This window comes from Mustela nigripes, chromosome 4, assembly GCF_022355385.1.
Source record: "Mustela nigripes isolate SB6536 chromosome 4, MUSNIG.SB6536, whole genome shotgun sequence".
NCBI lineage: Eukaryota > Metazoa > Chordata > Mammalia > Carnivora > Mustelidae > Mustela > Mustela nigripes.
Window position 1 is genome coordinate 180,828,644 of NC_081560.1, and position 13,212 is coordinate 180,841,855.

At 42.7% G+C, this 13,212-nt stretch overlaps 1 protein-coding gene across 1 annotated transcript in view; it reads left to right on the top strand.

The window, feature by feature from the left end:
• The first annotated feature begins 3,636 nt into the window (after positions 1–3,636).
• INPP5F (inositol polyphosphate-5-phosphatase F) overlaps positions 3,637–13,212 on the top strand; it is a 78,898-nt gene continuing 69,322 nt past the window's right edge. The window contains exon 1 of the mRNA XM_059398704.1: positions 3,637–3,807. Within this exon, the coding sequence (XP_059254687.1) occupies positions 3,711–3,807 (97 nt within the window). The 5' untranslated portion in view covers positions 3,637–3,710. The remainder of the gene's footprint in view (positions 3,808–13,212) is intronic.

The following is a 13,212-nucleotide window of genomic DNA, read 5'->3' on the forward strand; positions in this document are numbered from 1 at the left end:
TTCTTTGTATTTTATTTCAGAAATCTTCTGGGCTTATAAAAACATCTCTCTCTCATTCTCCACTTTTAAAAACCCAAATGGCATACTTTAAAATACTATTCTGCAATTTGGACATTTTCTATTTAACAGTATATCTTGGACATTTTTTTCAAATTAGCTTTTTTAGAACTAATTTTTTAACCATTTTATTTAATTGAAAAGTAAATGCCTAACGGTGAGGAAGTGAGAGAGAACTGGCTTTAGACAAATATGAAATGATCACTGTAAAGGCTAATTATCTTCCGTCTGGAAGGAGATTAGATGCAGAGAGATTAGATTCACACAAAAAGACACACACAAAAGAATTATCATAGCTGGTTAAACAATGACTTGGGTGGACAATTTTATCAGGCCAATTAAACACTGAGTACTTTTTAACCCCCTAAAGTATAGAAATTAAGGAGATGGTCTTCTCCAGTGAACAAAGCAATCTCTTTCTTTCAGACCAATGTGACAGTCTCCTGAGAGGCCTTCCCCCTTTTGTCAAACAATTTTATGTATGTCAAAGTGCTCCAGAATGGCTGTGACACTTTCCAATTGTCCCTGGTGAAATTATGGGAGGAGGTAGCAGAAGTTTACTGGTAGGCAAATCCATGAGAAACCGGCTGAGCATTGGTCAAATGTAAACATTTGGCTTGTAAGTGCCCGGGGCCTGTAACCACCTCCGTGGCAGAGCTAAGAATGAGCAGCCTTCTGGCAGGCAGAACATGTATTTTGTTAAAAGTCCCTCCTTTGGAAGATTTCTCATACACAAACAAGACTGAAGAAAGTTCTCATAGACAAACAGCATACAAGACTGTGGACAAGTAGATAGGAAATGATGTTAAAAGTCAAATTTCACCAGAGAACACTAGAGTCCAATCAGAACCCCCAAAATCTCAGAGACAAATAATAAACTTGATACTGAAGGCCAAATCAATAATCAGAGTTGAGTCATTTACCATCATTATTTGCGGAGGTTCAACTATGTGGACACGTTTCCTCACATTCATTGATTTCAGGGCTGGAAGAGCCCTTGGTAATCATCTCTTCTAAGATTTCTGACTTGACTGGGATCACACAGAGTTGGATACTACAACCTACCTCCCTAGTGAATATGCTTAAAGGAGTATAAGGACACCATACATGGAAAAGAAGATAGGGTCATCCCTGTTTAAAAAGCAGTACAGCATCACATGGACTTTTGGGTACAACCTGGGTGACATCATTCAAGGGCAGGAGGGCCTCGAATTTGGAAGCTGGAAGAGAGTGATGGAGGCTAGCAGATAGCCACAGGCCGGAGATGGGGAGACCAGCCATGGAATGGGGAAGCTGCAGGGTCTGAGGTTCAAGAATTATGTAGAAGGAACAAGGCAGGGCAGGTGTGGCAGGAGACTGGGGACCTGATATCTGCTAAGGACAGAGTATATCCTCTTTTCATTCATTCTGCTCAGCCAGGCATGCATTTAGAGAGAGAGGGGAGAAAGTCAAGTTTAGGTGCAACTTTTCTTCAGGTTTTCTCTCTCCTAAAGGTTCTGCTTGTTAACTCTGGATTTATAGGTAATCGACCCCATGGAATGGTATTAGTTAATGATTGACTGCTGTTTTCTGCTAAGCTGCTTCAGACAGGTTTTTTTCCAATTAATTTCATTTTAAAAAGTGGTGCTTAACTTTGGCTGCATGTTAGAATCCTCTAGGTAGCTTAGGAAAAAATGCTGATGCCAGAGCCTAACCCAGTTAGATTCCGATTTCATTGGCCTGAAGTCTTAGCATTGGTGTGATTGGAAAAACTCCCCAGCTAATTCTAATAGGTAGCTAGGGTTGGAATCATTGATTCGAAACACCAGGAAAATTTTCAATCAACCAGCCAATTCTTTTCAAACAATTACAATAGCATTGTTTTTGTCACATCTGACAATGCAATTAATTAAAAAAAAACACAGAATAATTTGTAGAACATACAGTCATCAGAGGGCTTTTTCATTACCTATTCATTTTTGCTAAGGAAAGTCAACATATGGCTGAATTCAACAGTAAAGCGGAAACTGATGCTTTTACTGAATCTTGTCTCCATTATCTTCTGTGTCCAACTCACATCACAAAGCTTTGATATGGTATCACTCCTCTTGATTTTTATGTTTAAGATACCTGGGCAGACCAGGAGACTTGTTACTTATCAGAGATTGCAGGACAGTTTGTCATCATGGGTCTTTCTGTGCTATGGAAATTCAGCAGAGAAATCAGTGTGGGCTGGAATAATTAGTAATATGGAATTCCTTGCTGCTTTGGGGGCCCTCTCACTTTTATCTAAGCAGAAGGTTAAAATTATTGCCTTCCTTTTCTTGTCTCGTACCTTATTTTTCCCCCTTCCCTTCTAAAACATTATAGAATGCAGGAGCTAGAAGTAGCAAGACTCACTGATATATAAAACTGAGAGTGTAATTTAAAGACCATTTAGTTCCACCACCATCTGAGACCAGGAGAGCTTCCCCAGTTCACACACTAGATCACACCTGGAGCTGGACCTGGAACCAGGGACCTGACTCCCAAGCCATATTCGGTTCAACATACCAGCTGGACTTCCAAAATAGCTCAAAGATTTTGGGGTTGGGGGAGGCTTGTCAGACTAGATTCCTTCCACTTCACTGATGACTTATTTTTTTGACGTCTTCTCAGACCCCTCTTACTTAATTCGGAACACGATAGCTTCTGAATTTTGCTCCCTCCTTCCTCGCTAGTTAGAGCCCGGTGCCAATACTTGTGTGTTTCTCACTGTTACATGCTCCTGGATGTGTATTTGTTGAATACCTGCTGTTGTCAAAAGTCACAAGGTTCTAAGAGTAAATATCGACACAGAGGACTGCCCTGCTCTGAGGAGAGCCTGGCTGGGGCTAGACCCTGGAACCAGCGTGTTGGGTTGCATTTCCCGGCTCTCCTGGCCTGGGTCTCTGAGGGCAACTCAGGCCCCGGGAGGAGGAGGTTTCAGGCTGGATGTAAGGAGTCGACGGGGCTTTCCTCGGGGCTGGTGAAAGTAGTTAATAACCCGCTGGTATGGGAGGGAAGATCCCAAGAGAGAGCTTCCGCTCGAGAAGTTACACTGCGTGAGGACGGCCGGCCCCTGACTCAGCCAAGCCGGCCCTCGCCTCGGGAGGGAAGGCGGGCCCACCAGGGGCGGGGCCTAGGAGAGCCGAAGCAGGGCTGGGGGAGGAGGAGAGCAGGGAGGAAGAGCCTGGGGGAGGAGCCAGGAGGAGAAACCCGGGAGAAGCTGGAGGGCGGCGGGAAACGGCGGAAAGGGGCACCGAAAGGAGAAAGAGGCGCGCGGAGGCGACAGGGAGGGGGAGGAGCCTGGTCGAACCCGGGGCGGAGCCACTGAAGGGGGTGGGGCCTGGAGCTGTGCCAGGGGCGGAGCCGGGCAAGGGGCGGAGCTGGGGGAGAGGCCTCTAAGGCCGCTGCCGCTGCCGCCGCCACCGCCGCCGGTGCGCGTTCTCCTCCCGCGGGCCTGGCCGCTGGGGCGCTCCCTCAGTCGCTGTTCCTCGAGGCGCGGGCTCCGGCGGCCCCGGCCGACTAGGACGCCCCGAGCGCCCCCCGCGGGCAGCCGCCGCCGCCGCCGGGGCCGGGGCCGGGGCCGGGGGCCGCGGAGACAGGGGCGCGCCTGGCCGCCGCCGCCTCCTCCCTCGGAGCCCGGGGCCGGCATGGAGCTCTTCCAAGCCAAGGACCACTACATCCTGCAGCAGGGCGAGCGCGCGCTGTGGTGCAGCCGCCGCGACGGCGGCCTCCAGCTCCGACCCGGTGAGGCTGGCGGCGCGGGGTGGCCCTGGGCCGGGCCCGGCGCGGCGGAGCCGGGCGGGGCGGGGGGCGAGGAGGGGGCGCGGCCGCCCCTCGGCGCCGGCAGCCGGGCGGGCGGGCGCCGCCTGCGGCCCAGGCACCCGGGGCGGGGTGGGGCGGGGCGGGCGCGAGCCGAGGCGCTCGAGCTGTCATTATTTCCTGACGGGAGGGAGCGCCTGTCTCGCCTCTGCCGCTCCGCGGGGGACAAAGGGCCGGCGACCCTCGTTCCTCCGAGCGCGCCTCCGCGTTGAGATCCGCTCTGCTGCCCGGGAGAGCGGACCGGAGCCGAGCCGCAAAGTTCGGGCGAGGGGCGCCTGGCCTTAAAGGCCTCTTCCACTCCGGAGCGGCTCTGGCACGTCCTTTGAGACAAGTTCTGGGTTCGAATCCTGTCCCGATCTGGGGCCAGAAACGATCGCGCTGGTTCAGTGGAACGTGCTGCGGGAGGGTCACTCCCTGTTGACATCTGTGTGTTTCTGGTCCCTTCTTGTTAGAGGGGTGACTTCGTTCTGGTGACCTCACAGGCACCCGATTTTAAAGCTCCTTTTCTTTGACTTTAGTATTACAACTGAACTGCGTTGTAATGTTGAACTTTTAATACTTTCGTATGACTCAGTATTGTCATACAGCATGGATCGTGGGGCCGTGTCTGGGTGTCGCGTAAGCTGGTAGGAGATGCCTAGGTCTGCCCGGATTAGTCTGTGTGAGGAAAATTAGTTGACAGCGGTGAGTCAGACTGCAGCGCCTGCCCTCAGAGAGCGGACAAGGGTCCAGGAGGCGGCTTCCTTTGTGGGGGAGACTGGGTAGCACCTCCCCGTTTGAGGTTGCCTTTTCCTAATCACCTCAGAGAGCTTTCACTTTAGAAGTGCGAGAATGGAGTTCTAAAGAAATAGCCAGAACATTTAAAATTTATGTGTAATTCTTGTGTGTGATGTAGACAAGGATTACATGGTCTGAATGGAAAAAAGTAGAGAAAGTCCAAATGAGCATTGCTTATCACAGCTGTTACTGTGTATAAGATGGTTTCCAGGGACCTTTCCCCTTAATGTATTATTCCCAGTCCCCACAACAGCCTTACAGAAGCCAGTGGTGGCATCCTCTTTTTCAGGTGAGAAGGCAGGTGTGAAACTTGGGTAACTTGCCTGAGCTCACAGAGAGAGAGCCTCCAGAACACTTTCCGGCAGGTTCTCCAGCTTTCCTAAGAAGACCTACTTGATCTGTGAGAGCCGTGAAGGAAAACTTGTTATTCTTCCCAAGGCTCTGGGTGTATTTCCTAGCTATTACATTTAATTCCTCTATTCAGAATGGAAGAGAAATGATTACACCCAGAGAACGTTCCTGATGATTTTGGGACCAGAGTCGTTGTAGATAGGATAATTGTGACCAGTCTCCAGTCATTCTCTTCTCTGTTTTTCCTGATTTGACCATTTGCCTGGCACCGCCTTCCCCGCCCCCCTCCCAGGTTGGGGTAAGGCTTCAAATGTTCCTTGAGGAAAGGTAGATTGCAAAATTCTCGAGGCTGCCAATGAGCCAACTCTTTAGACTCTTAGGGCTTGACGATTACAGCTGTACGGAACTTGAGATCATCTCCAGTTCATTGGACAGAGCACTTTTCTGTGCCTCATTTCCTCAACTATAAAATGAGGGTTGGGCTTTTGAGTCCTTGTACATCACAGAAATGTTTTTAAAAACAATGCCAACAACAAGAACAAAAAACCAAAACCACCCCGGGGTGCCTAGGTGGCTCAGTGGGTTAAAGCCTCTGCCTTCAGCTCAGGTCATGATCCCAGGGTGCTGGGATCGAGCTCCACATCGGGCTCTCTGCTCAGTGGGGAACCTGCTTCCCTTCCTCTCTCTCTGCCTGCCTCTCTGCCTACTTGTGATCTGTCTGTCAAATAAATAAATAAATAAAACAAAAACCAATACCAATTTGTTCAGTGTTTGTTCAGTGTACATCTTGGAGGACCAGAATTAATGTATTTTGTAAAGGAATAGGATCTCTCTAGGTGGTCACCTGTGAATTTGGGCAGTTAAGACATATATAAATAGAGAAGTCTTGGCTTTATTTCCATTTCTAGGGCCAGTCTCCTTTCTCTTAGCCTCTAAGATGGACAGAGGTGAACCAAGCTAGTTGATTACATGCAAAGAGATAAGGTCACAGGAGTCCTCAGAATAGGAGGGGTTTTAAGTGAATTATTTGTCATTTTCTTTGGTTTGTGTTTGTTTCTTGTACCAGGAGGCTCTCCAGTCCTAATGGTTGCTTTGGGATAAATTACTCCCCTCAAGTGAAGTAAGTCAACTCTTCTTGGATGCTGGCTAGCAGCTTTCAGTGGAAGGCTACTGAGACCCATACTTCTGAGCTAAAGAAACTGAGATGAGTCACAGGATTAAGCCTTTAAGGAATATTCACAGGGTAATCTGGGCCTAGATTTTTGGAGTAAGCCATGTGATTTGTATTACTGTATATATATATCTGAAGTCCATATCAAAAGGCAAATTTAAAAATTTTTAGAATAAAATGTCTGTAGTCTTTGCAGTTAAGTTTATGTCACTTCTGAGGATATAGGAGACCACAGAGAGAAGTAGAACAAAAATCTAGAGGAAGGAAGAGGCCATTATGTTTCTGAAGTACCAGTCTGTTTTGATCTTTAGGTATTCAAGGGTACCCAGTGAGTAAGGGATCCCATGCATTAAACTTCACCAAATAGTTTTTCTATGCAGTGCTCAAGATCCTTTTTAAAGAATGGCTATTAATAATGGTATTTTAATTGGATAAGTGCTTTTCAGATCTCTTTCTATAGGATCATTTAATATTGTTTTCATTTTATTAGATCTTTTCTCTCTGCTTTCATGGACAGTTTTGCTGTTGTTTGTAATGACAGCATTTAAAATCTCATTGCTTCCTATTGGCTATTTAACTGAATAGATTACTGACCAAGTCCTTTTCTTTTCCAAAGGGCAGTATTATATAAAACCAAAAAAGCCTGTGGGCGTAGTGGTTTTTGTTTGTGGCTATTGAACAACTTGAAACAGTACTTTAATTTTTCCTAGAGACATCAGAAGAATCACTATTGATATTTAAAGTTAAAATGATAATTTCCTGAGCCTGGAATGCTTTCAGCTCCTTTGCCTGCCTAATTTGTTAGGCACAGCTCAGATACTGTGCTCACCGTAGCCCACGTTCCTGGGGTAGAATTATTGGTCATTTTTATCGTGTTTCCAGGTGCTTTTTATGCCTAGTGCACACTTCTCTTATAGTCCATAATGCATCATCATATGAAAATAGTTTACTTGCTTCTTCCCTAGTGGACAATGCATTCCCCAAGGTAGGAACCGTACTTACTCATCTTGGAATCTGGACTTTAGAGTAATTAGGACAAGGAAGGTCTTTTTGGTTGAGCTGAGGTAAAGTGCAAGTTTTTTTCTCCGTAATATCATTGCCATAAAAATATGATGTTGTGTTATGCTTAATATTAATTTTAGGCCCTGTTTTAGAATATCTTCTAATTGGGGCAGAAAATCTCTGTGCAGCTGGGCGAGGAAGTAAATATGAGGAAAGTGAATTTCCACTTGTGTTTTTTTTCTCTGATTTAGCATCACCTTTTTTTTTTTTTTAAGTCTTTGTGGTAATATTCCTTATTTTCATCTTTAACATTATTTAAATTTTTTCAATTTTTTCTTCTAGCTAAACTCTTGAGTACTGTTATTTTTTTTCCTGGTCTTTCCAGTTTCTTAAGGGTAGTGAGGAGTCTGCATTCATATCCAGCAACTGCTTTTTGGTGGATGCTTATGTCTTTTGCAGGGTAATGACTACCAGAGATTGTTTTATTTTCTACTAGGAAAAATGATAAAGCTCTGTGTGAATATTCAGTGATCTCCTAAGAGTGGTGTTTTACTATCTGAGAATAAAGATTATAATTTAAAGACTTAAAAAGGACTATAGTACAGTCTACTATTGGGGAAGGGTGATATAGGAAGGGTGATATAGTCTTATCACTTTAGTCTTAAAATTGCTTCCACTAAGTCCTTGTGGCTTTGTCTGATATGATGGTGTTATGTAATTTCCTGCTGAGTATTGCTTCTTTCTATTCTGAGACTGACCATAAAAAGATGGCAAAGCATCTGTCATATACATAACATTCATAAGCATGTAAACTATATTTATAGATATGATACTCTAAATGATGAATACCAGAGAACATTTTTTGGAGGGGATAGTAGCTCTGTTAGAATTCACAGAAACCTTAAAAAGTGTTCCTGTTCTTCTTAGAGATTTTTGTGTATGTGTGTGTGAAAATTATTTTTAGTATGTCATATGAAGTTAACTTATTTTGAATGAGAAATTATAGTTATGGAATTAAAATCCACATAGAACTTTTATCTCTTTTGAAGAATCATATGAAACTAGATTCAGTTTATTTAGAGTTTTCAGTGTCATTTGGTATTTACTTTGGAAAAAAATGATTTTGAACTTTATCTTTTAATTTTTTTTTTGAAGATTTTATTTATTTGTCAGAGAGCAAAAGAGCAATTGAGCACAAGCAGGGAGAGCAGCAGGCAGAGGGAGAAGCAGGCTCCCCACTGAGCTGGGAGCCTGATGTGAGACTCGATCCCAGAACCCTGGGATCATAACCTGAGCTGAAGGCAGACACTTAACCAACTGAGCCACCCACACATCCCTGAACTTCATCTTTAAAAAAAAAAAATCATGTTTTCTAAAAATTCACAAATTACCATGCCAACATAATAGGGCATTTTAATTTATTTTTAAAGATTTTATTTACTTATTTGAGAGAGAGAAAGAGTGTGTGAGAGCATAAGCCGGGTGAGGGGCAGAGGGAGAAGCAGACTCCCTGCTGAGCAAGGAGCCTGATCCCAGGACCCTGAGATGGTTACCTGAGCCCAGGTGCTGTAGGGTATTTTAATTTAAAAATTGATTATTTGGGCGCCTGGGTGGCTCTGTTGAGTGACTCATTCTTGATTTCAGCCCAGTGACTTCATTTCATGATCTTGGGATTGTGGGATCAAATTCTGCGCTCAACTGAGGAGTCTGCTTGTCCCTTTTCCTCTGCTCTTCCCCCTGCTAGTGTGCATAGGTGTGTGCTTGCACTCCCTCTCTCTCTGGAATAAATAAGTAAAAACTTTTTTTAAAAAATTGATTATTAAATCTATTGTAAAAATCTTTTTAACCATTTGGTTGAATAACTAGGTTTTTCTCCTGATGTTTTTGGTCTTCTTTTAAATCGCTTAGCAGTGTTATACCCCAAACCACTTTTCTCCCATATTTTATATATTATATTTTATATTAATATTTTATATTTCTAAGAGGCTAGTAGTTAGGTCGATTTTACATTTATTTTTATGAACATTGATGCATGCAAAGTAGAAAAGAACCCTCTTTCTAAAGTAACCCCCCACTTCTTTAGCTTCAAAAAAATAGTCTAAAGTGAATGATGACATTTGCAATCAAGTAGTACAGATTTGGGGAAGTTTTTATGCATATTTTGTTGTCTACTTTGTCAACCGAGTTTAATAGTAGTAATAGCAACAGTATTGAGTATTTATGTATTGAGCATTTTTCTGAATCAGATACTGTATTAAATATTATAAATACAGTATTTATGTATTGAGCATTTTTCTGAATCAGATACTGTTCTGAGCCCTTGATAGGTTCTATATCATTTCTTCCCCACAATAAACATCAGGAAGAAAGTTTTGTTATCCTGATTTTCTAAGTGAGGAAGCTGAGGCACAAACAGGTAACGTGTCCAGATTCACAGAGTAAGAGGATGAAGCTTCTAACCCAGTATATGACTCCAAAGCCAAATTTTCCTCAATAATGACAAAAGTGTTTTACAAACCTTTCTACTTTATTGACTACAGTTACAGGATTTATATTTTTATGGGTAATACCTGAAATATATCTTTAGCTATCATAATCATTATAGGGCAGTGTATGGAGAAAATAAAAAAGCCTCAAATGTCAAAGCATGCATATTGAGAAAGGATCTATATGGAATGAACGGACAATAATGGGACTACGGGTTGGTTCTTGGGCCCTACCCCTGCCCTGACTTCTTGTTGCTAAATTAGTTTATGTAGTTGCGGAGAATATTATTATAGAATAGATTGCCAAGTGCTTTTTCCAAGTTATGGTCAGTTTTAAGTTTTCAGATCATCTGCAGTTTGGGAAGGGAATAGATACAGGGTAGATCTTGGAGCAGAAACATTGATATGTACTGACTGGGAACTAGTTCAGCCAGTGATGAGCAACCTGAAGCCTTTCGCGGTCTGTCAAGAGTCCCAGATCCAATTTCACAGGCATCCTTGCAGAGCACATAAAGCAGAGAGGGAGTGGAAGAGAGAGGTCTCCAGGAAAACCACCTTTAAAGCGGACTAGAACCTTTGTAGAATCACTGGTTCCTAGATGCTTATGTTCTCAGGCCTGAGCCAGCAGATGCCAGGACTTGCCAAAGGCTGGAGTCAGAGAAGAGGCAGTGTCGAGGCCTTGTAGGCTAGAGCATTTAGGTGCCAGAAACCAGGGAGTCCTGACAGCTTGGTGTTTCAGAAATTTGGATGCATTCATGCAGCTCCCGGATGCCCAGAAGTATGACTCCCCTTGTCCTAACTGCCTACCTCAGCCCCAGTAAAGAAAAGGCAGGATGGATGTACCCCCATTTCCCTAGCACCTGGCCCATAGCAGGTCTTCTGTATAAATCATATTGAATGAATTGAAATTCTAGTCCCTGGTCGACCTTGCATATCTTCAGCAGCAAAGGTTCTATTGGGAGGATTAAACCGAGAGTATAAGAGTAGAAGACCAGAACACTGCCTCTCTTGCCAATCAAAACAAACAAACAAACAACCCAAAAAACCAAAACCCATTCTTGTTGTCATTTTACTCATAAAGGGGGGAAATCTAACTTTTAAGCCTGGGATTCAATAAATCTCTTCTTGTTTTGAATAAAATGGGATACAAAGACATTTTTATTTTTCTTCAACTGGCCCTTATGCAAAACAAAACAAAAAATTCACTTGTTGCTGAATTTATAACAAAATTAGGTGACATATTTGCAGATAGATACTAGACTATTTGAAGATCAGACTAGTTTTGCTGTTGGTTGGGTGGTTTGGTGTGGTTTCGTGGGGATTTAAACGTGTTAGATCTTTGTAAGCTATATTACTATTTTTGTATGAATAAGCTGTAAACTGGTCTATTTCTGTTCAAGTGTTTTAAAAATTTAGTCTTGCAAACACAAGCCCTGAGAAGTAACAGCAATGTTCTAGAGCCTTCAAACAAATAATTACTTGTTAGCTAGTCTAAGTTATAATCATTATGTATTAACTGACCATATTGAGCTGAGAAGAACATTTGGAGTATATTTAACAAAATAGAGAAGTAATACATGTTAAAAATTATCAGTAGCTGTTGATAATATTAAGTAGTATTTTAGAATTGATGATAAACACCAAACATTTAGCATTATAGTACTATCACAACACATACTGGTAGGATCTTAATTAAATCCCATGCTCTGTTAGGATGACTCATTTTCCCGTTGCTGTGAGACCCTTACAGAAACTGCTCTCATTCACAAAAAAAGCATCCACTCCTGCCTGCTTTCTTTGGTAAGGCTGGTTGAATGAAATACAGGTTGATTTTAGGTCTGTGTTCCTTGTTTTTTCTTTTAAGTTGATTCATTTTATTTCAGAATCATGAATTTCTGTAACTTGATAGTGGGATATTTAAAAGTACATTTTCTTTATGAATCTTTTTTTTTTTTTTTGAAACAACTTTTCACTTACATTGGACTTCAAATTTCAGTTTGTGCAGTGGTCAATATATACAATTTGAAAAAGCCAGAAGATCTGAAATAATTGGGAAATTTAAAACCCTGCCTTAATGCTTTTAGTTTTAGTAGTTTGCAGTATACTATCACTAATGCTCCTGAATATCATTATGCATTGTTTTTATGCCAGGTGTATACATTCTTCTCTCTACTTCAGGCACATAGACCTCCCGCACCCTCAGGGTACAGAAGTTGTTGAGCAGAGTCCTAGTTTGCTACTCTTCCTCCTGGGCTGCTGTGTTTCCTGACTCCAGGATTCATTTCTAGCAGCTCTTTCATTTGTTCCCCTTTAGCTCTTTCCACTGTACATCTCCCTTGACTTATGATGGAGTTGCATCCTGATAACCCATTGTAAGTTGAAAATATCGTAAGTCAAAAGGGCATTGAATACCCCTAACCTCCCACACATAGCTTAGCCTAGCCTGCCTTGAATGTGCTCAGAACACTTTAGTTAGCCTACAGTTGGGCAAAATCATCTAATGCAAAGCCTATTTTATAGTCAGGTGTTGACCGTCGCCTGTAATTTATTGAATACTGCACTGAAAGTGAAAACAGAATGGTTGTATGGCTATAGAATGGGTGTTCAGTGTGTGGGCTGTTTACCCTTGGGATTGCATGGCTGACTGGGAGCTACAGGTAGCCGGGGCTGCCCTGCATTGTAAGCATATGATATTGGCATAACAGTATCCCAGGGGAAAAAAAAAATTTTTAAATTCAAAATATAGTTTCTACTGCATGAATATTGCTTCTGCACCATTGTAAAGTCAAAAAGTCAGACCATCAAGGGGCGGGGGACCACCTGAACTCCCTTTTCACAAAGAAGCCACCTCGTTTCCCCCCTGTAATTTTGTGTTCTGTTTCTTTCTCCTTCCAAATTCTACACAGTCTCAAATTCTGTGAAGTCATTTATTTATTCTTTAAACACTTATTGAGGACCTGTCTGCTGGGCATTGTGCCAAAGAAAAAGGTGGCTAGAACACTGTACCTTGTAGCTGAGGCCATGGTCCAGTCGGGGAGAGACCTACACAGGGTTCTAGAGTGACAGATGCTGTGACAGAGCTTAAGGCCCAGTTCTGTTGGGAGGCTTGTGTTGGGTATTAAAATTTGAGGATTAAGTGTTGTCTTTTTTTCAAGGTAGTGAAAATCTGTTTTTCTTCCTAATAAAGAAAATGGGAAGAAAGGTGCTCTTTTTTTTTTTTTTTTTTTAAATTCTGTGAAGTTTCTTCCAGCTCTAAATAATAGGGTTGCTTCTGTCTGTAATAGTGGAAAGCCCTGGAAAAATAGCTGTATATACTGGTAGACTTTTAAGGACTTTTTTTTTCTTGGCAGACAATACTCTTTGTATGCATAATGACTTCATCCTAATTGGGTACTCAAAGAAAGAAAAAAAGGGTTTATGAGAATGAGTAGTGCCTAATGGCCAGAGTGAAATCTTACAGGCTCTCCCCCTTACCTCCCACTCACAGGGCACTGTGTTTGACCTAGAAGCATCTTCATTTGAGGCCTATTAAAAGGGCAAATT